Source organism: Cucumis melo, chromosome 8 (assembly GCF_025177605.1).
Source record: "Cucumis melo cultivar AY chromosome 8, USDA_Cmelo_AY_1.0, whole genome shotgun sequence".
NCBI classification, from domain to species: Eukaryota; Viridiplantae; Streptophyta; class Magnoliopsida; order Cucurbitales; family Cucurbitaceae; genus Cucumis; species Cucumis melo.
The window spans coordinates 32,112,006-32,137,952 of NC_066864.1; the positions used below are offsets into that span (position 1 = coordinate 32,112,006).

Here is a 25,947-nt window from a genome sequence, read left to right on the forward strand (position 1 = left end):
ATGGGAATGTGGTTGATTATTGTAAGATGTGGGCCATTATCCCCACAAGTTGAAGAATTTTGGTCCCAAATTGTAAATTTTTTTCTCTCTCTGAATTTCCATGCAAAATATATCCTTATGGGTCATATGAGAATGATTTTCAATAATCCAAAAAAAAAAGCCCAAAAAGACAGATCACTTAGACAGAAAAAAAAAAGGGAAAGAGAAAGACAAACTCTTAATCCTTTATTATTATATTTTCTCCTAGAAAATTTAAAAATTCTTTATTTCTTTCTTTATTACTATTATTATTATTATTATTATTATTATCATTATTGTTTTTAATGAACAAAAACTCTTGCTTTATTAATAAAGGAAAAGTTAAAGATAGAGGACATTTACACACTTTACGCCTCATATATTCCAGCCTCAGCCTCAGCCTCAGCCTCTTCCCCAAATATTAAAAAAATTGCACACACACACACACACACCCACAAAATTGCTATTCCCAACCCCTCAATCAATGAAGTCGGTGTTAATTACCATCATACCCCTCCCTCCACTTTGAGCCTCACAATAATATATATATATATATATAGTTTTCTTATTATTTATTTATTTTAAATTTTTCTTTCATGTGATTGTTTCCAACGGTCTAATAGGATTATGCCATGGCTGGCTGCCCCCAACCGCCTCCTCTTCCTCGTGACTTTGCGGTGCTCTAAACCTCTTTTTTCTTATTTCACTGTTTCTTTCATTTTATTTTCTTTTCTTTTCTGCCATCTCTCTCTCTTTTTTTCTTTTTTTTTTTTTTCTTTGGGTCTTTTCATTTAATTTAAAATTTTGTTTGTTTATTTTTTCCCTTTTTCTACATGATGGTAAACAATGGTCTCGATTAAATACTAAATTTGTCCTAACTCATTTATGTATCTTTTATCTTTTAGTTCATTAGTGATTTAATTGGATATTAAAATCGGTGGTTTGGTGTTTGAGTTCTTGGAATTTTGTTTTGACGACATCTTTTCATGCTCATAATACGTATCAAGTATGTGACTAAGATATTGAAGTTATCTTTCTATCTTATTTGTTTTATTTTATTTATTATTGAAATTTTTCCATGGATGTCCCATCCTCAAAAGTTCAACCGAAAATTGATTCAAAATTTTAAAAACATAAAAAATAAAAATTGACATTTCGCCAATGTTAATTATATGCAACAAAATACTCACACTTGACTTTACTTTTCCATGAGATCCCTTCTTGATCCTCATTCAACATAGTTACAACTTTCTTTTCCTTCGATAAATTGTGGAGAACGAAAAAGAAAAGAAAAAAAATTGCAAAATAGAGAAGGCAATAAAAAAGATTAGTTTATATTCTTTATAAATAAGATTATAAGCGAATTTCTTCATTCATGATCAAAACCTAATTGGATGAAAATGAAAATTAAAAGAGGAAAAAAAATATCTTTAAAGATTTAGGTTAAAATTAAAGTTTAGTGAGTTTGAAGAAAGATTTAGAATTGATAGTAGAAGCTCGTATAATTGAGGTTGGGGGAAGATGATTAAAAGTTGTAATTAGGAATTATTTAATGAATAAATTTATTTCAGAATGGGAAATATTAAAAATGAAATAGGTGAACCAAATGTTCCAATAATAATGAATATGCATATGTGTGTAAGTCTAATTGTAATATAATAAAATGCCACGTATATATCCACCACACGTGAGAACAGATCACTGCTTTCCTCTTTTTTTTCATTAAAGAAAAGGAACGAAGAGATCAGGTGCGGTCGGGAACATGGAAGTAGATATGAGTTTTTCATGTGGGCCCCGCCCCCCTCCCAACCCAAAAATCTGATGTTCGTGAAAATTGATATTTGCAATTTGCCACCGCACCCCTTTGTACATTCAATCATACGTAATCCTTACGTATGCACGTGTGCGCTTTCATTTCCTCATTATTATTATTTGTAAATTAATTAGCTTTTTTGTTATTTTTTTTTTATTATTATTTTGAGTTTTCATTATTGTTGTTTTTATTTTTAGTTAGTACAATTTATTGTTATTGTTGTTGTTGTTATTTTATTGTGAGTTTGTTTTCATAATAAGGTAGAAGAATTATTGAAATTTATGGGTAGTTTGAGAGAGAGACTTATACACCTTCTTCAAAATAATTGTGATCAAATGGGTGAATTTGGAGAAAACACAATAATAGTTTTTTTAATATGGAATAAATAAATATGATATATATTTCTCAAAATCAAACTTCAAAGATGATAAATATGTTTTATTATTTTTATACTAATTATTGTTACTTAACTCCTGATTTTATGCACACAACTTCCTTAAGAATGGTGTACCTTTTCTTTTTCCTTTTTTAACAAACATTCCATTTATGATTGGAAAATTAATTGGTGAAGTGATCATTTTGGGTGGGATTTTATTTATTGTGGTTGGAAGCGTGAGTCATTTGTGGAAGGGAAAAATGTTGTGTTTTAAGGTTTTGGCTCGATTGAGTAGAGTCGGATAATATAAATCACAATTATAAGATTATTTAGATCCTTCGTGGAAGAGACTCATCAAATGAATACGAATATTACAATAAGCTTTGAATCATCTGACAGTTTCTTAGGTGTTAAATATGACGTTATTTGGATCTTTTTTTTTAATATTAGTTTTGATTGTTTTCTATATGTAAGTTCTTAAAAAAAACCATAAATTTACGGATGCAAATTGTTTTCTAGAAAAAAAAGGAAAAGAAGAAAAAAAAAACAAATAGTTTTACGCAACATTCAAATAACCAATCCTAAACATAGGTAAGATGTTTGTTTATAAGGACTTCTAATATCAATAAAATCAATTTCTAAGTACACATAATTAATATTTTAAAAAACATATGTGAAATTGAAACATTTTAAAAAATAGTAAAATAAATTAAGATTTTAGAAACTATAGCAAAACTTTTTGATTCTATCAATGATATAAATTGATAGGCTTCTAGCATTATCTATTGATGCCACTGATTGTTACTTATAGAAAGATATCAGTGTCTATCAAATGTTTGTTATTGATAAGATTTAAATTTTTCTATTTTGTCAAATTTGCTATTTTTAACGATTTCTTTATAAAATTTATAATAAACAAGGTAGTTATGAACAAATAGAAAAAAAAAATGTGTAATATAATTTAGTGATTTTTATCTAAATAGGTTTTTTCTCTATTTTTAAAAAAATTATATTTAAATAAGAACAAATTATTTTATATAATTATAGTAAAATACGAAAGATTTAAGAATAGTTGCCATGTTTAGTACTTTGTAATTATTAATTAAGTATATGTCCAACATTGTAAAATTAGATCGACAAATATAACAAAAATACTTATCACCTAGTGATCACCGATAAGATTCTTATAACTAATATAGCTTAGTATTCATACAATTCATGCTGAATCTAACTTTTATTATATCCACTAATATTTTAACTATGATGGTTGTATTTACGACCACCCAAAATTTAAATGAAAAATATTTAGATGGATTCTAGACATTGTCTATTTTTCAAAGTCCTACTAAATTGTCCAATCAAAAAATTTTATATGCGAATTTTTTGCATTTGTGAATATGATAATTACTTGTGTGTATATATAAATGTAAATGTATGTTTTCCAATTAGCTAATAATAAAAAGGACATGGTTGAGACTTAAAAGTAGATTGGAAGATATTATTATGTATATATATATAGATATATATATAGAACCATTTAGAAAATTATTTGATATGACTACTTATTTAGAAAATGAAAGGTTCGATATCCATCCATCCTACAACCATTGCACTAAAAAGATGACCACCCTAATTTGAGTTTCTTAAAAGAAAATAAAACTTATTGGAGTGTTTAGAAAACAGGAAAAGGCATGCCAAAGCCAAAATACCATAAACGACGTCGTGGGATGATTCATGTCTTATGTTTACTTTTTTCTTTTTTTGAGTTTTAGAATGGTAATTTAGTAAAAAGACCATATTACCCATTTTCTCTATTCCAATTTCATTCGTTAAAGAGTCTTAAGGTCGTATTTTGATTCCATGTCTGTTAATAATAATATTGTTCATGACCTTAACTCAAATGTGGTTTCTGTTTTGTTAATTAAAGTTTAAAAGTTATTTAACTTTCAATATTTAAAATTGGTTTCTTTTTTATAAATCATATTGAAAATGATGTTTATGTTTTTTTAAGTATAAATTGAGGATAAAAGAATCAAACAAAAATCAAAGATTTAGGGCATAGACGAATGCTAATTAAACTTCTTACCAATTAGTGATTCTTAGTATAAGTTTTTTTGAAAAGAGAAAAAGAAAAATAAGCATATTTGTCAGATGTAGTGGTGAACTTTGCTATAAAGATAAAAAATGTTTAGTTTAAAATTAAATTTAGATACATTAAATCAAATGTCTTAGTTTCTAGAACTTATTTATGATATAACATAAGTTCAAATATCATAGGCAAAGTATATTTTATGTTGATATTTGTTTATGTTTTTAAATTTTAAAATTACTACTGAAATACCTGATGATTTATGAGTTATTTTAACGGTACATGTTTAAAAGGTAATAGTTATTAGTTAAATAACGACTTCGGAAGGAGAGATCTTAGGTACCATGATTTTCATGTAATTTTTTACTTGAAATTATGATTCTCACTTCGCAGGGTGAGCTTAGTTTGTTTAACTGCACCGTTTCCTAAGTTTAATATTTGATTTTCCATCTTTATAATTTTTCACTAGAAAGACATTTTTCTAAGTAAGAAATGCTTATCATATTAATTAAACTATGATATTGCAAATATGTTAAATTGCTATATATATATATACACACACACACACACCTATACATATATATACACATATACACATACGTATCTACATATACACATATATGTATATACATATATATCTACATACATACATATATATATCTATACATATCGTACATACACACACATACATATCATACATACACATGCAATGTGTATTGTAATATAACATTTCAAAATTAATATTAATTAAAATATAAAGATCGATAATGTGAGGGGCCTGATACGTAGATAAATATCTTAAGAAAACATTTTTCCCACAAAATTTCAAATAGTCTGACTAAAAGAATAATAAAAGAATAAATGGTCTCAAGACTCAACCTCATTAATTAATGAAAAGGAAAAAATGCATTCAAGATACAAGGATACTACTAGCCTATACAATCACACGTTTGAAGCAAATTCAAAATAGCAAGCCATGCAATTAAAAGCATTGTCTTGAGATGTTACCTCCCAAAACCAAAGAAGATTAAACTAAGGCATCCAAAGGTTCATACGATGGGAGGACTCTTAAGCATTAGCATAAAAAAAAAACACTTCCGACTAACAAGGGAGTCAAGTCTCGTGGTCTTTCCTCCCAGCCTTACTCACTTTATGTCATACTCACTACCATAGTTAAACCAACTCTCTAGAATTAGAAAGTCATGCTCAAGTCTTAGTCCACCGAATGCATGAAAGAAATCATACACCTTGGAATGAACAAAACTATGCCTTTGAAAAGAAACATCTCAAACCAAATAGGAACTAATGACCAAATCAAACCAAATAGGAACATCCATCTTAAAAAGAACAAATCTAATGGTCGCAAAAAAGATAATTTGCCAACACAATACGAAAAGCTAGATGAATGGATTGTCTATGTACTTTTATAATTATGTTTAAATGACCACAAACTTATTTGTTCTAAGTGAACATGACGACCAAGACCATAAACTTTTGGTCACTTATTTATTTATTTAATGTTTTAGGTCTCATTAATGACAAACTTTTTTTTGTCTGAAAATGTATTGTGATATAATTTGGGATAGGGGAATTTGAACTCGAAGACCACTTGTTCTCAGGTACAAACATGTGTCAGTTGAGTTGAGCTCATGTTGGCCATTAATGACTATTTAATCTTTTGTTTTTAATTTTTTTAAAAATTAAGTTTATGAAATCTAGTTCCACTTGCAACTTATTTGCTTTTAATTTATCACATTTTTATATAAATATTTATAAAAAACAAAACTAACATTTGAAACTAAATCTGTCATTTTCAACCATTTGTTTAAATAAATTAACTCATTTGTTACACATGAAATTGAATTTTGTGGCTGATAGAACGTTTAACTTTCAATTTAACCATTTTATATGAGATTTTTTAAACGATCAAATAAATTCAAACTAGACACAAAATTAAAAACTTAAAAAACACATTAAACACCATTAAAGTTTAAAGATCCACCGCCAAAAAGCTAATAGCACTTGTTATTAAAGTTCATGACTTCAAAATTATAAGAGAGTAATTTTGTAATTGAAATTAGATAGATGCGACGAGTGACAAAATAGGAAAAGTAAAAAAGAAAAGGAAATTAAAAAAGGAAACGATCCTTCAAACTCAAAGATGAAACGTCAAATTTTGTTACTTGTTATTGCAAAACAAAACAAACACAATGCCAAAGAGTAACACAACCAAAATGAAAGATTGGGATTTGGGAAGCAACCCTATATGTTTGGGCACAAAAAAGAAAACAAAGAAAATTGAAAGAAGAAAAAAAAGAGTGAGAAAGCCATAAAAACCAAAAAGAAAGCCCTAAAACATGAAAAGAAAAAGGGTGTGGGAAAAGAAATAAAAGAAAAAGATGAGAAAGCAATGTGAAAAAAAAAAAGAAAAAAAGAAAAAAGAAAAAAAAGAAATCAAAGCCAACTCTATAGCTTGATTTAATTAAATAAATAAATAAATAAATAATTTTCACCTTTGTTATCATCTCATCTCAAGAATCTTTTTAAAAGGAAAATTCACTATAAAAGTAAATAAAAGAAAGTACAGTGTTTTCTTCCCTCAGTTTCTTTTTTTTCTTAAAGTTGATGATCATTTTTCCCTTTTTATTTCTTTAATTTGCTTCCCATTTCTTAATTATGTTTTTACTACTTCTTTTGGTAACATTATGTATAACTTCACTCTACTTTTTTTTCTTTTCTTTTTTTAAAAAATGTATAACTTCACTATAAATTATAAATCTATATATAAAGGAATCTTATAACTAATATTTAAAATTGAAATTAGATTATTTTTTCTACGATTAAATTTAAACTTTTAAACTGAAAAATAACAATATCGATAGAAATATACGTTGAAGGTTAATTATACCGATGTGTTTTTTTTTTTTTTCAAATTGGTCCAAATGCCTTAGAAAAATCTAAAAGGAGCTTCATCCATGAGCCTAAAGCTACAACGAGATATCAATTTTACATGTATTGATGAAAATATTGATAGAACGTGAATGTTGGTGAATATTTATAAAATAATTGTAAAGACAAAATTAATAATTATTTATATTACTTTTAAGGAACATTTAGAAATAATTATACGAAGAATTTTACTAATGCTAAACATCGATAAATTTTTAATACTATTTATCAATATGGCTCATAACAACATGTCAGTGTCTATCAATATCTATCGTTGATAGAATCTAAAATTTTATTATATTTTGTAAATATTTAATCAAATTGTGATTTTTTACGATTTTCTCTATTTTTATTTATATTGAATTTACACTCATGAAACTTTCATGTTGATTATATTTTTCTTTTACAGTATATTAAAAATGTCAATTCACCCGGTATTAACATTGAAACTATATGAAAATACTCAAATTGTAAAACAAAAAATTATAAAGAGAGAATAATTAATTCCATGTAAAATGATATTTAGGTTAAATTTACAAGTTGATTTTATGTCCATTGAGATTAAATTAGAAATTAATTTAAAATTTCAGAAATGACCAAATTAACTTTGTAATTGTTTTTTTTTTAAAATTTAAAAATATTTAAAAGATTATAAAATATATAATTTTAGAAATTATAATAAAGAAGATTTAGTTTATTATATAATTACATTACATGATACATCCATAAAAAGTGAAAAGTATATTAGTAAATGAAAATAACAGGAGTAATGTAACCAAATTCTGAAGACGTAGACGTAAATATAGTCCTTGGAACATAAATAGAGTGTAGTGTAGATTAAAACACAAAATTATTGGAAAAAAAAATATTAGAAAATTGAATTTCTCATGAAAAAAAGATTACCCAATTTCTGGTTGTCTTTTTATATGTTGAGGACCATTGTTTGGTAACCCCAACCAATTAGTATAACATAAGTGGTACACTATATTATTAAAAATAAAATATAAATACATGAGAAAAAAGAAAAAAGAAAAAAAAATGTGTTTATTCAAAAATGAATTGCTTTTCATTAAATTAAATTAAAAAAAAAAAAAAAAAAGAAAAAAGAAAAAAAAAAGGTTAGCCATACAGAAGCTAGAAAGTGTAGGCCTGGGGGCAATAAGAAGGGTACAAAATGGTAATTTCGCAGAGGCGCATGTCCCTAGAAGAGTAATTTTCCCTTCTTTTAACAAACGCTGAAAGGGAAAAATAAAAAAGAAATAAAAAAACAAGAAAAAAGAAAAAAGAAAAAAGAAAAAGGGGAAGGGGGAAGCGACACTCAGCTTGTGGACCCCACTCGTAAAGAATTTCTCTCTCTAAAATGTTTTGCACTTCGTTTTAACCTTATTTTCTTTTTTTCTGTCCGTTACACTCAATCTCTCTCTCTCTCTCTCTCTCTCTCTCTCTCTCTTTGGAACATGACCATCCCCTGTTCCTTTTCTCACCGGAAATGAATCCCGTCACGGAGGCGCTACCACCCTTGCCGCCGCAACCTCACCGTCCTTCTACTTCCTGTGACCGTCATCCCGAAGAGCGTTTCACTGGTTTCTGTCCTTCATGTCTTTGCGAGCGTCTCGCTGTTCTCGAACCTTCTACTTCTTCTTCTTCTTCTTCTTCCTCTTCTCGGAAGCCGCCGATTAACTCCTCTGCTGCCGCTGCCGCTCTTAAGGCCATTTTCAGACCTTCTGCTACTGGACCTGGAGCTGGAGGTCCTTCTTCTCGGAATAAACCCTCTTCCTTTCTTCCCGAGCTTCGTCGGACTAAGTCGTTTTCCGCCTCTAAGAATGAAGGGTTTTCTGGTGTGTTTGAGCCTCAGAGGAAATCTTGTGACGTCAGGGTTCGGAATACTCTCTGGACTCTTTTTACTCAGGATGATGAACGGAACCCGTTGAAGAATGAAGCTCCGAGGCTTAGCAATGCCGCTGCTGGTGTTCACATTGAGGATGAACGTGAACCTAGAATTTTGGCTGCTGCTTCTTCTGTTGTTCGAGGTCCGGTTTTGGAACCTGAGGATCAAGAAGAAGAGGATGACGAAACTGAACCAGAAATTGAGATTTTTGAGGAATCCAATGCCGGTAATGTAGTGGAGGAGAGAGTTCAAGAAATTCTTGAAGAAGAGGAGGAAGAAGAAGAGGAAGAAGAAGCAGAGGAAGAGGAAAATGAAGAACCAATTAGGCCTGAAATTGAAGTTGTACAAGACGACTTCAAAAGCATAAAGGATCACATGGATCTCGATTCTCAACCCAAGAAACCCTCCGGCCGGGATTTCAAGGAGATTGCCGGAAGTTTCTGGTCCGCTGCTTCTGTTTTCAGTAAGAAATGGCAGAAATGGAGAGACAAGCAGAAGCTCAAGAAGCGCAGAAATGGCGGTATCTCCGCTACATTGCCGGTGGAGAAGCCAATCGGCCGTCAATTTAGAGAAACACAGTCGGAGATCGCTGATTATGGCTATGGTCGCCGGTCCTGTGATACAGATCCGAGATTCTCACTTGACGCCGGGCGAATGTCGTTCGACGATCCTCGTTACTCCTTCGATGAACCAAGAGCTTCTTGGGATGGCTATTTAGTAAGCCGTACTTTCACCAGAATGCCGACGATGCTCTCTGTTGTTGAAGATGCTCCTATTCATGTTTCTCGAACCGATACTCAAATTCCAGTCGAAGAACCCGCAAATTCCTGCAATGACGACGAAACTATCCCGGGTGGTTCGGAACAAACCAGAGATTACTACTCCGACTCCTCCTCTCGCCGGAGAAGAAGCCTCGACAGATCAAGTTCGCTAAGGAAAACAGCAGCGGCCGTCGTGGCGGATATGGACGACATTAAATCATCCTCCAACGCCAAAGTTTCTCCAGCCACAGCCGATTTCTTTTCCGGCCCGAAATTGGTAGTTCCAGACAACAAACTCCAAAGAGATTCCAACTCGAATTCCTTGCGAGACGATTGTTCAGAAACCTTCGAAATCCCTTTCAGAAACGGCGACCGGAAGGAGACGAAAAAGTCCCGCCGGTGGGGGAAAGGCTGGAACATTTGGGCATTCATATACCGTCGAACCGGCAACAAATACGAAGACGAAGACAGATACAGCAGCAGAACGAACGGCGTGACGAGATCGTTATCGGAATCGTGGCCGGAATTTCGAGGCGAACGGAACGGCGAGGTTAGAGGAATCGGAGGAGGAATGGGGTTTAATCCAAAAATGATGAGAAGCAATAGCAGCGTGAGTTGGAGGAGCTCACAGAGCAACAATGGCGGACCGTTTGGGAGTATGAGAAAGAGCAATGTGGAAACAAGCGGGGGATTCTTGAGGAAGAAGAAAGAAGATTTTGTGCTGGAGAGAAATCAGAGTGCGAGATTTTCACCGAATGAAGTCGTCGATAATGGGCTTTTACGATTCTATTTGGCGCCGATGAAGGGAAGCCGGCGAGGGGGGATAATGAAAAACCGGCCGAATCCTGCTCAGTCCATTGCTAGAAGTGTATTGAGATTGTACTGAAGAAATTGAAGAAGAAGAAGAAGAAGATGATGATGATGATGAAGAAGAAGATTTTAGTGCTTTTGTTAAATTTGGTGGTGAATTTTCTTTGTAATTTTTGTTGGAATTGGATTCAAAAAAAGCACCATGAAAAAAAGAAAAAAAAAAAAAAAACTGCCTCTTGATGCTGATGCTAATTATGATTTTACCATAAAATTCTCAATTTACTGAAATAACAAAGATTTCAGTGTTTCTTCTTCCTTCAAATATGTATATTTTTTCTTCTATTAAAATTGTTATTACATTGCATAAAATGATGGTTTGGGTTAAGATAGTGTTTGATTTTTGAGACCCTTTTGATCAAATATTTGTTTTTCTTTAACCTAAGTTGTTTTTCTGCAATTACGTACAATTAAATTTAAGGATATAATTGTAACTATATCTCTTTAAAGTAATTTACTTTATTCTTAAACTATTATGTTCTTGTTCAATATCAAAATTATTGTACATGCTCTCTTTTGAAAATATGATGCTTTGTTTTCAAGGGACATATCTTTTTAAGATGGTGTTGAGTATTTTTATCGGCCAATTTATTCAAAGTCAATTAATTCAACTCAAGTGGACAAATTTTTCCAAAACATAGATTAGATTGATTACTAAGACAAATGCATGCTCAATTTGAAATAGCATTATTATAGGAAAATTTTGATTTTCATTTTGTATCTTCAAGTTTTGAACAACCAAACCAAGTACGTGCGTTTTAATATTAGTTTTTATCATCTTTTCATAAGGTTGAGATGAAATGTAACTCACCATTATTAAGAACCTTACATGTGTGTGATTCAACTTTTAATTTTGATTCTTGATCTCAACTACTTGCTATCTAGTGTTGTGTATGAATGACAACTAAAAAACATAAAAGAAAAAAAATTCATCGAGTAACAAGATTGAGAAAAGAGTATCAAGACACATAAACAAGTCACAATACATCAATACTGTAATTTCGTTATATATAATGCAAACCGAAGATTATAAAAACATAGACTTTTAAAAGTTAGGTCATATTTCATTTGAGAGTTATCACAACAAAGATTTGTTAATAAGTTGAATCACATTCATTCCGGCTGCTCGTTCTCTGTTTTTAAACAAACGACAAACAATAATTATAAACCTTAAACAAAATAGTAGTGGGCGAAATTAGACAAGTTGAGAAAAGAAAAATGTGTGTTAATGGTATGTAAGTAATAGAAATCTTTGTGTAAAGAAGGAATTTTGATAGAGGAGGGCTCGAATCCCATGATATAAACAGTAAATAAAGGTAAAGTAATGATTTTGTCTTGAAGAAAAATAAAAGAAAAAAAAGAAAAACAAAGATTGATTAGGAACACAAGAGATGGAAGAGTCAAAGCAATCAGACATTTTATTTATTTTATATTATTAATCAATTTTCAGATAATGTTTTTTCTCTTTTTCCTATATGTTTTACTGAAAAAGCAAACTTTAGACAATTTTGTGTCTAAAGTCAAAAAGACATACTACCCATTTATATTTATATATATAATATGAAAGCCTTAGCAATAGCGCCAATTTCTAAAATATTATACTTTATAATTAAATTCTTTTATGTACCGATACAATCAATAATTACAAATATAACAATTAGACTTAAGTATCGATAAAATAGTATAACTTAGATCGTATTAGATAATTTTTTTAATTTTTTTTAAATATTGTTGTATATTTAAATTGTTATTCTAATGATATGTGGAGTAATTATCGATAAATAAAAATGCATGCCACAAAGTTAAAAGATGACACACTACTACTAGAATAATTTAAATTTTATTTATTTTGGTATGTTAATTTTTTATGTTGTTCTTTTGATATAGTTAAAGTGATTTTTGGTTAGTAATATTGTTTTTTTTTTTTAATTTATAAAAATGAGCATTTAAAAGAAAAAGAAGGAGTTGCTAAAAAATGTAGCAGACCACAGGCCCAAATTTTGGAATTGGGCTTTTCCCAAAATGTGAAGTGACCCTGTGAAACAAAATTGGGTATAAAGTAATCTTTTCTGGAGAAAAGAAATACATCTTTCAGTCTTCAGTTTTTGTTGCAATTTTCACTTTATACAGATGAGATGAGCATTTTGAACCTAAATCAAGATTAAAAGTGTAAATTTTGACATATCAAAATGAAATAAAACAAAAATTTTAATTATAAAATTGTAATATTTTTGTAATCTATCAACTAAGTCGAAATCAAACTTAAAACTTTTTTTTTTCAATTAAGATAGAAATAAAAACTAGATCTAAAGCATAAAAAAAAAAAAGGTATTTGATGTCTAAAATATATAGCATACACAAATGATAAGAACTTCTAGCTTTTATATCATGTGTATTTTTTTAATAGGTTTATTTTCTCCTTCATTGCAACTATTTGAGTCGAAGTGATGTGGCTTTTCATTTATATATGTCATCTAGATCATAAATTTGAAACGCTGAAAGGGTTATCTAGAACATAGAGATGAAGCATCACAATTTAATAGTAGATATATGTTCAAACTTAGTATATATAAGTCAGGTTGGTCCGAGTTGGCAAAAAAAATATAGGTTAATTCGATATACAAGGATCAACCAAAGTCAATCCACTCCATTCGATATAATATATATAAATGACTTAAAATTATTTTTGTTGTTGTGGAGAAATTATCCTGTTACATTTTCTTATACCACTAACGTTTAAAGGATCCGATCCATGGGTTTAAGGTATTCAACAAAACACATCCACAGTGTCCTCCGTCTCTACAATTCTTGGAGTCTCCACTTCCAACCCTACTATACATAAACATTAGTTAGTTTTGAAGTAAAATTAAAAAACGGTTAAGAGTGTTTTTAAAATTTAAAAGTAAAATTACAACATTTTTCAAATTATTTTTTTAAAAAAATTGGAATATTGTTTGAAGTACCTTTAAAAATATTTATAAAACTTTTCAATAGTTTATGGATATATTTTTAAAAAAAATTAAAGAGTTTCATGCAAAACTAATATAATGGAAGTAGTTTGAACCATTTTTGAAAATTTAAAATCATCTTTTAAACTTTTAAAAGTTTAGGACTTAAAGTTTTTTTTAAGACTTTGAAAATCAAACCTTCTATAAAAACCAGCCAATGGACGGGTTGGTCTCGATACATTGTGTTATTTGAGGGAAGGAACATGAAAAGAAATAGAAATTGTTCTGTTACATTTTCCTAATGCCATTAATGTTTAACCGACCCGACCCTAAGGATTTAAGCATTCAACACCATGGTATTTGGCATCGGACACATAGTAGAAATATTGGATTTCTTGGAGTCTCCACCTCCAACCTCATCATGGATAAACATTAATTAGTTCTAAAAGGTCTTAAAAAATCCTTCAAAATATTGGACACATCCACACACTTTTTTAAAACCATTTTTACCAAAAAAAAAAAAAAGTTTAAAAAGTACATTTTAAAGAAACATTTTTACATATTGGAAGAGATTGTTGATAAATTTGAATGAGTTTTATTTGGGAAACATGTTTTTAAAAATCTAATTACAAATATGTAATAAATAGGCTATTTATTAAAACTTACTTACCCAATGGAATTACAAACCGTAAGTAACTCAAACTTCATATATATATATATATATATATATATATAATAATAATAATAATAATAATAATAATAATAATAATAATAATAAATAAATAAATAAATAAATAAATAAATAAATGATTAAACAAAGAGATGTTCAATTTATATGGGAATAAATTAAATTCCTAATAAATTAAGCAGTGTTGACCTTGACGTCTACGCAGTCAATTCATATTAATTACAGCACTAATCGAAGGTAATCGATAATTTAAACTTTTTATTTATTTGTTTATAAATTTCAAATGTTATACTCTTACCGTCCGTTTGGGGTTTGGGATTAGGGTTAACCTAACCCTTGTTTGGATCAAAGATTAGGAAAATCCTAGTTTTAAGATTTCTATAATTCCGGTTTTACCCTCAATTCACTCTCCCTTAATATGCCGATTTTGTTCTTCCATTTTCATCTTCAACCCGTGTTAACCCTTCACGTCTTTCGTTCTGTGTTCTCTCCCTCATCTTCTCCATTTGCATGTTCGGTTCTCAAATGTCTTTTCTAAACCCTCATTTGTCCATTTTTCTCCCTCATTCCCTATTGAAACCATGTCGATTTATCTCCCACATCTGTCGATTTATCTCCCACCCTAACCCACGTTTTCTGTATCTTTTTTCCTTGATTCAGCCGTTGCGTTTTGCCGATGAACCCTCATTTCGTGACGCAAAATCTCTATCTACATCTCTCTCATTTGTCTCTCTCAGTTTCGAAAGCTTTTCTCGTGTTTGTTGAAGGCTAGGTGACCCTCTAATTTTCTCCTTGCCGCTCGAGGTTCCAGTGTTGCAGCTCGGTGTTTTGCTTGTTGTTTCGACTTTTCCTTCGCCGATAAGATAGACACTCCATATCTAAGTCTACCAATGGGTGCCGATCGAGCTTGGTAGCGAGGTATTGGACTCTTTCGTTTTTTTTTGTTAGTCGATGATGAGTTCCCATTCTTTTAAATACAACCTGATTTTTGTTTTCCATATATGTATGTGTTTTGCATTCTGTTCTCTGTTATGCTTTACTTTCGGTATGCTGATGATTTTCCATTATTTCTTATCATGTCTACCTTTTGTTTTCCATATATGTATGTATACCATACCAATTTTGGATTCTATATGCTGATGATTTCCAATTCAGTATGCTCTATTTTATTTTGGCCTTCGATTCTGTCTTCTTTAATGATTTACTTAGTTTTTTTCATAAATGTATGTTGGCAATAGCTCGTATGTTTCCTTATATTGCCCGAACCCTTCATTTGCTATCAATTCTGTTGCCTGATTTGGGGTTTAGGTATTATGTTTGAAGTTTTTTACACACTTTTCTTGCATCATTGATCTTTTGGGTTAAAAATATGTGGCTGCATAGAATCTCTATGTCTCTTCCATCTATTCAGATTGTCTATTTTTTGTGTAGCTTCCAATACATAGCTTTTGACTGCTTGGACTTTCCTATGCTTTTAGTCTCGCAGTTATTGGAGAGATTCCCTGTCTTTTAGTCCTTTATTGTATTGATGTATGTTGCAGTCTATTACTTAGTTAATTACTTCCCTCTATATTTTTTGGTTAAAGCCATCCTAACTTTCCTCATCTTTTCATTTATCACTTTCACTTCTGTTTCCCTGCATTCTTCTCTCTGTTTGTATATTCTCCTTGGTTAGGTACTTTTTTTTTCTCAGTTTCCTCTTAATTTGGGTTCTTTTGTATGTATCATGTTTTTCTCTATTGTATTCATGTTCTCCTTATATGCTCTGTCCTCCTTTCTCACTTCCTTGGATGTTTCTAATGTATTAGCATTGTTCATCCTCTTGTTTGTTATTTTCTATTTATGCACGTTGTGTTTATCCGTCTATCTTCTTTGTGTTTTTTCCATTCCCATTGATGTTTCTACCATTATAAAATTCCACTCATTATTTTGAATGGATTTCAAAACTCTGAGGCGTTTTAAAAAATTGCATTTTCTTATTCGTTCCATGCTAATTATTAATGACTTTACTCATTTATTGGGGTCCTATTGGTCGTCATAGAAGGTATGTATATGTACTATTCTTTCCATTCTTTTCTTCCATATCGTGTAACGTTGTTTATCTTATGCAGAACGTCCCCAATCACGAGTATACTCTTCTAAGAGGTACTATTGTAATGGCCGTTTGTAGACATGATTTTATTATTTTCATATTTTATAGTCGGTTACACTTATGATTGTAATTTATTTTATATTGTTACAGACTTCAATTTTTGTTTTGTTATTTTCTTTTTTCACAGTTTTGTATAAATTTGTTAGTGCACATTTAGTTCAACATTGATATTATGCTTCAATATATGCACTATTTACTATCAAAATCTTCTTTACCTATTTTTTTAATATGCACGATCAATATATGTTTTTCTAAAACTAGTATCTTCATATTATGCATTTAACTACTATGAATGAAATTAGTGTAACAATATTGAAGGTACCTATAACACAATAATCGAGTAATGTATATTTAAAATTAATTAACGTAAAATCCTATTTTCCATAATAAATACCAATTTACATCACTCCTTACCATTATCATTTGAAAGATGTAAATAATGGGTCGTACTATGTTACAAAATCAATGAAATAAAATTCGAATTCCTTAACAAGAAAAATTTCAATAAATTTACACATGTTAGTTCTTCCTAATTATTTCATACCAAAAAACAAATATGTAAAATGGATGTTTATGTTTTCAAATTGAACCCCAATTTTTTATTTTAATATCTTTATACTAGTTTTCATAAACTTCATGATTCACTAAATTAAGCTATTTCCACATACGTACAAAAAAAAAAAACTTCACCGTTCGTTTCATTATAATTTCTTTAATATGAATAAAATATTGCATTCATTATCAAACTTAATTGTATAACTTTTTTTACAAATCTAACTCGTATTTTTGTATGTAATTTAATTGGAAACTCAATTTAGTATAACTTTTCATATAATGTTCAAAATAGTAATGAAAAAAGGTATTTGTTTTCGCGAGGGTGTTTTTCAATTATCGTAAACTCAATGACTAGAAGTAAACAGGAAGCACTTTATATGTACTAACTAATGAATAGTTTTTTTCATACATTACGTAAACATGTGTTGCCATGGTTTTCACAATATTTGTTTCGGAATACTTCTTCGTATCTTCCATATACTAACTTTATGTGCATTGTATATGAGCATTGTCATAACATACTTAGTAACATATTTTTTAGGACAATTTAGGTAATTTCACATGGATCAACAAACCCTTCTTGGAGTCCTAACTACGTTCACAATGACCCAACGTCAGATGCTCCTAACGTTGGAGGCACTAATGAACGAGAATAAGCATCTCCCACAGACATCATACGATACAAGGCATAGAATTAGGCAGCTCGCGTACTTTCAAATGATACACAAGTTTGATTTTGTGTGTTGCGAAAGCACCCGCATGGATGGGTGAACATTTGTAATTCTACGCCACTTATTTAGGATTGTAGCTGGTCTTTCATCGACAAAGATTGTCGATGTTGAGGAAATGGTTGCGATGTTCTTGCACGTCCTTGCGTATGACGTGAAGAATTGCGTAATTCAACGGGAATTTGTACGATCCGGAGAGACAGTCTCGCGACATTTTAACCTCGTCCTGTTGGCTGTGCTACGACTATACGACGAGTTGATAAAGAAACCTGTCTCCGTAACAAACAACTGCACTGATCAACGTTGGAAGTGTTTCGAGGGGGTGTAGTATATGTTGTTAATTTGTCACGTATCAATATGTCACAGTAATGTAAGCCTCTTTGTCTAAACCTGCAAAATTTTCTTAGGGTGTTGGACGGGACGTACATAAAGGTGAACGTGCCCACAGCAGATTGCCCTACGTTCAGAATGCAGAAGGGGGAAATTGCAACTAATGTACTCGATGTCTGCGACACCAAAGGGGATTTCGTATATGTCCTTGCCGGTTGGGAAGGATTCGCAGCAGACTCGCGAATTCTCTGCTGCGAATTCTCCGTGATGTCCTTGCCCGACAAAAGGGACTGCAAGTGCCAAAGGGTATTTACAATTATCATTTCCGTAGCCCTCTTTGAAGTTACATATGGAATGCCCATAGATGATTGCTTTTTCGGTACAAGATATTATTATCTATGTGATGCGATTATCCAAATGTTGAGGGATTTCTCACCCCATATAGAGGCCAGCTCTACCACTTGCAAGAGTGGCATGGTGATGGAAATGCCTTAACGACTGCAAAGGAATACTTCAACATGAAGCACTCTTTGACACGAAATGTGATTGAGCGTGCTTTTAGTGTTCTTAAGGGTTGTTGGGTAATACTTCATGGGAAGTCCTACTATCCCCTCCAAGTGTTATGTCGCACCATCCTTGCATATTGCTTGCTCCATAATTTGATAAACAAAGAAATAACAAATTGTGACGACATTGACGAAGTTGACGAGGGGGACTCTGCATACGCCATGACCACCACTACAGAAGACATTCAATACATTGATATGACAACCGAGTGATCTAACTGGCACAACGATTTAGCTGAAGCAATGTTCACAAAATGGCAGTTGCGTAACGCTTAGCTAAAATGCATTTAAAATTATAACCCATCGATTGTATGCCAATTTAAATTACGTAAACTTTGTTGTTATTTTATATGTAATGTAACCATGCATTATATACATATATTATATGTCATAATATCGTTTCCTCTTCATTTATGTGTCGTAAATGTCGAAATGTAAAATTACTAACGGGTTCCATGAATTCTTTGTCATTTGTCATTCTCAGTATGACAACATTGTCGCGTGCCCCGAAGCATGTATGGACAAAGGAGGAGGAGGACACTTTTGTAGAGTGTTTAGTGGATTTGGTGTCCATGGAAGGATGGAAATCGAATAGTGGTACGTTCCGACCAGGTTACTTAGCCCAACTGGTACGCATGATGACCAAAAAATTACCTGGATGTCGAGTCCGGGCAACCACTGCAATCGATTGCAGAATAAAGACACTTAAGCGGACATTCCAGGCCATCGTAGAAATGCGAGGGCCAGCGTGTAGTGGGTTCGACTGTAACGATGATGCAAAATGCATAATTACGGAGAAGGAACTCTTCGATAACTGGGTAAGGGTAAGAAACATAAATTAAACTTCCCACTACTTGTGCAGTGTACATTTACTTCACAATTTTCGTATGAGTACTTTTAAGTGGTCCTCTTTTTTTATGCAATTGCATCCTACAGCGAAGGGGCTCCTTAACAAACCGTTTCCCTATTACGACAAACTTGCATATGTGTTCGACCGCTATAGGGCAACGGGTTGCTTAGCTAAGACATTCATGGACGTGGGATCTAACGAGCCTGTCGGGTGTAAGGGGTTTGACATGCTCGATGGAAACGAGGAGTTTCCATCAGTGTACAGCTAGGGGATTGACATGTCCTAGGAGGATGTATGTGCATCACGACCTTCTCGAGCGCTTGAGGGTAGAGCCAGATCGAAGGGAAACAGGGGAAGCCAGCGAGAGTCCGAGATTGAAGTCATACATATGGCGGTGGAGTGTACGAACGACCAACTCAGGACGACATGCGGGGTTTCGTACAGATGCCTGATGATGAGAGGGATAGCTTTTGCAGAGTCATCCTACGCGACATCTCTAGATAGTTTATGTCCTGACTTTGCTACATTCGTTGTTATTTTGTTAGTACATTTCACTATGTTGTTGATTTTTTTGTTTTCCTATTGTAGAACACTTTTTTTTGTTATGTTTTGTTTTTCTCCCTTTTACATCAACGGCAATTCGGTTGAACATGTTTATTTTAAATTACGGCAAATAGTAACAATTTGCGCAATATTTACTTCAAGTCCTACGTAATTTAATCAATAAATATAAATATGGACATTGCGTTAGAGCAAACAAATGTAGGACGCTACCGCTAATTACAAATAAGCAATAATTAAATTTGTATTTCTAAAAAATGACTTAGAATAAAATTAGTACATTTTGTTAACAAATTATTTTGAAATTGACAATTGTATTCACTAATTTAACAACATTAGACATAGAAAAAAAATTGTAATAAAAGGGGTTCGACGTTTTCGTAAAAAAAATAAGCAATAATAATTTCTTTCCTATTTCTACAATGTGAATTTAAAAAAAAAAAATTACTACATAAAAAAAAATATATTCATAACCTAACCTACATAACCTTTCCCTCAAACATATCTTATTCATAACACTATCGTAACCTTTTCCCCAAACACCTCTTTATCATAAAACTACATTTCTAAACCTTTCCAAAAAAAAAAAAAAAAAAAAAAAAAAAACTAAGTTTATCATAACACTAACCTTTCCATAACCCAACCATTCTCCCAAATGCATCCTTAGTTATTAAGAGGTGTTAATTGGAGTAAGGAGTGATTTATTATAGTTTTAAGTTATTATAGTTAGTTATAATAGTTTGTGTTTGAGGGGTATATTAATTTAGTTTAAATTATAATAGTATGTGTTTGTGGGGTAGATTATTTTAGTTAGTAAAGAAAATAGTAAACATGTAGCTAAGAATAAAAATGATGAATATTAACGGTAGTAAATAAGAAAGTCACATCTTTTTTTTTTTTTCAATTAAAATTATTCGAATTGACATAGTTACACAATTATTACCTTCTTATTTTATAGCATAATTCGGACCATAAATATGAAAACATGATAGACAAAAGTTTTATTTTTTTTTTACTATCCGAAATTTTTATTTTAAAAGAAAGAACACTTATTTTTAACTCCATTCAAATAAAAAAAAAAAAAAAAAAGATAACTTTCATGCCAAATAAAAAAATAACTATTGAGATATATCTCTCAATAGAATTTATATGCACAAGTTCCATCATTTTTAGTTAACTATCTTCAACATTTTCAATATAGGAAGATGCATAAGCAATATTGTAGTTTCTATTATAATTATCAAAAATCTGAATTAGATACTCGATCGGAAGTCCTCTTTATAGTATTAGACATGTATATTTTAATACAAACAATTTACAATTATTTTGCAATTTTCATGCAAATCTTTCATGTTATTTCATTTTATTTTGTGATTAATTATCAACATTTGATATTATTTTGCCAAATCGACCCTATCTCAATTGGCACATACAAGTGACATTAGTAACACATGACCTAAAATAGGTATTGTTTTTTTTCTTTTCTTCTCCCTCTATTTTTTTTCTTCCTTTACCTCTTTCTTCGAATATGACATGACCAGTACTCCATACGGGTAATTTCAACACGACCAACTTTGATGAAGAGAGAAAGTGCAAGTGAGAGAGAGAGTGCAAAGGTGAGGGAAAGTAGCGAGGGAAAATGATAGGGGTGTAAACGGGTTGGGTTGGGTTGGGTTGAGAGACATTTCCAACCCAACCCATATTTTCGGGTTGGTTGAGTTGACAACCCGAATAACCCATATTATATTCCTAACCCAACCCTTAAAATATGGGCTGGGTTGGGTTGGGTTGTCGAGTTGTATTATTATTATTTTTATTCTTGATGTTTGTACGGTTTAAAATTGTTGTACGATGTCGATAAACACTCATATCCAAAATTTCAAACATCTATAAATTCAAAGTTTCAAATATCTATAAAAGTTCAACATTTTAAACATTATCCATAAATATTAGATAAATAATAAAATATCTATAATATAAATATAAATAAATATATATAAAAGTTATTAATTCGGGTTGGGTTGGGTTGACCCGAATTTTTCAACCCCCAACCCGAGACCCAACCCAACCCAAAAAAAAACCAAAATTTTCAACCAAACCCAACCCACATTTTAAACTAACCCAACCCAACCCATATAATATGGGTTGGGTAGTCCGAGTTATTGGGTTGTTCGGGTTATTCTTACACCCCTAGAAAATGATCATGAGTATGGAGTGTAAATGGGTTGGGTTGGGAAGAATTTTTAGACCAACCTAAATTTTTTGAGTGATCAAATTAACAATCCAAATAAGATTTTCAACCCAATCCAACCCGAACGGGTTGTTTATTTATTTTCTTTTATTAAGTATGTTATTTACTGAACTTAAAATGCTAAAACTTGTCTATTAACACATCTTAATAACTAAAATTTCATAAAACTCAAATATTTAAATATCAAAATTCAACGTATTTATTACAAACGTCATAAATAATATGTATGGATTATAATATATATTTTAATAATATTAGAAATTTTGTTTGGGTTAGGTCAACTTTGATTTTAAAAAATTCAATCGGAATCTAAGCTAACTCGAAAAAGACATAAAAGTCCTTTTAACTCTAACCTAACCTATCCAAAATAAGAACTAAAGTAGAGAGAGTGGGGGAGAAAGAGGGAGAGAGTGGGGGAGAAAGAGGAAGAGCGTAGAGCAAGTTTGAAGAAGAGTGAGCTGACCCATACAAATTTAAGTGAGAGCAACGTTGATCAAAATGGACGCAGAGTTTCAGCGAGAGCAACGCTCATCTTGAGCATAGAGCAACACTCATTTTGAGCGAGACGGCTTTTTTTTCAAATGCTTGGAGTGCATTTTATTAATAATTTTAGTCGAATTCAACATCACGTCGCACGACGTCTCGGGTCCTTTTTAACATTTTCCCCCCAATTTATTAATCATTCATCCACCATTGGACGCCAATTTACATTCATTTTCGGAACTTGAGGTTGTGGCTGGCATGGCCAAGGCCAAGGCCAACTAGAAGAGAAGATCTTGAAGGAAGTATCGATCGTAAGTCAAGGAACCAATGCTTCCCGCCGGAGTATCACCTAATCATCATACCATGTCCTGAATCGATACAGAAACTCCAATTATTAGCACCTTTGCCATGGTTGAGCTTCCAAAAGTTCTTTCCCCTGCACTGGTTCTGAAGCTTCTCAAAGCAGAGAAAAACCCCAATGCGGCACTCGCTATATTCGACTCGGCCTGTCGGCATCCTGGTTATGCTCACTCACCATTCGTATTCCACTATATTCTACGGCGACTTATCGACCCGAAGCTCGTTGTTCACGTTGGTCGGATCGTGGACCTGATGCGAGCTCAAAGATGCACCTGCTCCGAAGATGTTGCACTGACGGCTATCAAGGCGTATGCGAAATGTTCAATGCCCGATCAAGCGCTGAATTTGTTTCAGAACATGGTTGACATTTTTGGGTGTGAACCGGGAATTAGGTCATTTAATTCTATGCTTAATGCGTTCGTTGAATCTAATCAGTGGCGCCGAGCTGAACTCTTTTTCACGTACTTTCGGACGGTGGGCATGTCGCCCAATCTTCAGACTTATAATATTCTGATCAAGATTTCGTGCAAGAAGAGACAATTTGAGAAGGCTAAGGGATTGTTGACATGGATGTTCGAGAATGGTTTGGACCCTGATGTTTTAAGCTATGGTACATTAATTAATGCACTTGCGAAGAGTGGTAACATATTGGATGCCGTGGAGCTGTTCGATGAAATGTCTGAGAGAGGAGTGAATCCTGATGTTATGTGTTATAATATTCTGATTGATGGATTTTTCAGAAAAGGAGATTTTCTGAAGGCTAATGAGATTTGGAAGAGATTACTTAGAGAGTCTTCAGTTTATCCGAGTGTGGAAACATATAACATTATGATAAATGGTTTATGTAAGCTCGGGAAGTTCGATGAAAGTATGGAGATGTGGAATAGAATGAAGAAGAATGAAAGGTCGCTCGATTTATTTACTTTTAGTTCCATGATTCACGGCTTGAACAAAGCAGGAAACTTCGACGCATCCGAGAAAGTTTTTCAGGAGATGATTGAAAGTGGATTATCCCCTGATGTGAGAACATATAATGCAATGCTCAGTGGTCTATTTCGAGCTGGGAAACTAAGTAAATGCTTTGAGTTGTGGGACGTAATGAGTAAAAATAACTGTTGCAATATCGTTAGTTATAACATATTGATTCAAGGGTTGCTTGACAACAAGAAAGTGGAACAAGCGATTTGTTATTGGCAGTTCTTACACGAGAGGGGCTTAAAGGCAGATTCAACAACATACGGACTGTTGATCAACGGGCTGTGTAAAAATGGATACTTGAATAAGGCTTTAAGGATATTAGAAGAAGCGGAAAATGAGGGAGCTGATTTGGATACTTATGCGTATTCATCAATGATTCATGGGTTATGCAAAAAAGGGAGGCTCGAACAAGCCGTAGAACTGATTCATCAGATGAACAAAAATAAACGTAAACTGAATTCTCATGTTTTCAATTCACTGATTAATGGATATGTCCGAGCTTTTAAACTTGAAGAGGCTATTTCTGTTCTTAGGGAAATGAAAAACAAAGACTGTGCCCCTACTGTAGTCTCCTACAACACTATTATTAATGGATTGTGTAAGGCAGAAAGATTTAGCGATGCAAATCTTTCACTGCAGGAGATGCTGGAAGAGGGTTTGAAGCCTGATATTATTACTTATAGCTTGTTGATTGATGGTCTATGTCGAGGAGAAAAGGTTGACATGGCACTCAATTTATGGAATCAATGTATTAACAAGCGTCTTAAGCCCGATGTAAAAATGCACAATATAATAATTCACGGTCTTTGTACTGCCCAAAAAGTTGATGTGGCCCTGGAGATTTTTACTCGAATGGGGCAGGTCAACTGTGTTCCAGATCTTGTAACACACAACACCATCATGGAAGGTCTTTACAAAGCTGGAGATTGCGCTGAGGCTTTAAAAATTTGGGACAGCATTTTGGAAGCGGGTCTTCAGCCTGATATTATTTCTTATAACATTACTTTTAAGGGACTCTGCTCTTGCGCTAGAGTTTCAGATGCCATTGAATTCCTATATGATGCTCTGGATCGTGGAATTCTTCCAAATGCCCCAACATGGAACATTCTTGTAAGAGCAGTTGTTGATGACAACCCTTTAACGGAATATGCTCTTATGACAGAGTCTCTGACGTGATGTGATTCTCATGTGATGCAGATCTTGGTTGTTCTTGCTAGGAAATTATTATTTGATAATATGAGATTCCATCACAAAACTAATTGGCAAGGAGAGAGTGCAAATCCCCTTGGTATTTCTCCATGGGATTCTCAACATTTTAACAATTATTGACGATATGTCTTCAACTTGATCTTCGTTGAAATGAATTATAAAGTAAGTGTCCCTCCCTCCAAATGATAGTTTTTTCAATTAGATATCTTCTAATGATTTATACTGATTCCTTTGGCTGTTTGCTCTCTTGCTGGGTAGCTGTGCCAGATCTGCTAGTACATATGCTTTTAACTAGTAGACCGCACTTTCTTGGCATACCGAGTACTTCGAAGATGGCTGGCCAATGATGTTCAAGGATTTCAAAATTTTCATTTCCATTGTGATATATTTCATAGAGCCATTCATTATTAATAATTATGTCACTAGAAGAAAGACGATTCTGATTCAAATTTAAAAGCTCTTCAATTAGGCACCAACGTCCTACTTTTTCTATTTTCTTACTATTATAGATTTTGAATTGATGGGTT

General features: G+C 32.1%; 2 protein-coding genes across 3 annotated transcripts; both read left to right on the forward strand.

Annotated features, from left to right (window-relative positions):
• The first annotated feature begins 8,590 nt into the window (after positions 1–8,590).
• LOC103491096 (protein OCTOPUS) lies at positions 8,591–11,110 on the forward strand. The gene has a single exon (XM_008450928.2). It carries the CDS (start codon positions 8,735–8,737, stop codon positions 10,778–10,780), a length of 2,046 nt encoding a protein of 681 aa, XP_008449150.2. The 5' UTR covers positions 8,591–8,734; the 3' UTR covers positions 10,781–11,110.
• An 11,662-nt stretch (positions 11,111–22,772) lies between these two features.
• Positions 22,773–25,896, forward strand: LOC103491116 (pentatricopeptide repeat-containing protein At3g09060). Of its 2 annotated transcripts, XM_008450949.3 has the most exons (3): positions 22,773–25,321; positions 25,409–25,582; positions 25,679–25,896. In XM_008450949.3, exons 1-2 carry the CDS (start codon positions 23,282–23,284, stop codon positions 25,538–25,540), a joined length of 2,172 nt encoding a protein of 723 aa, XP_008449171.1. In that variant the 5' UTR covers positions 22,773–23,281; the 3' UTR covers positions 25,541–25,582; positions 25,679–25,896. The 2 variants fall into 2 exon arrangements, with proteins under 2 accessions (XP_008449171.1, XP_050945275.1); XM_051089318.1 differs by having other exon boundaries at positions 22,773–25,582.
• Positions 25,897–25,947: the final 51 nt, after the last annotated feature.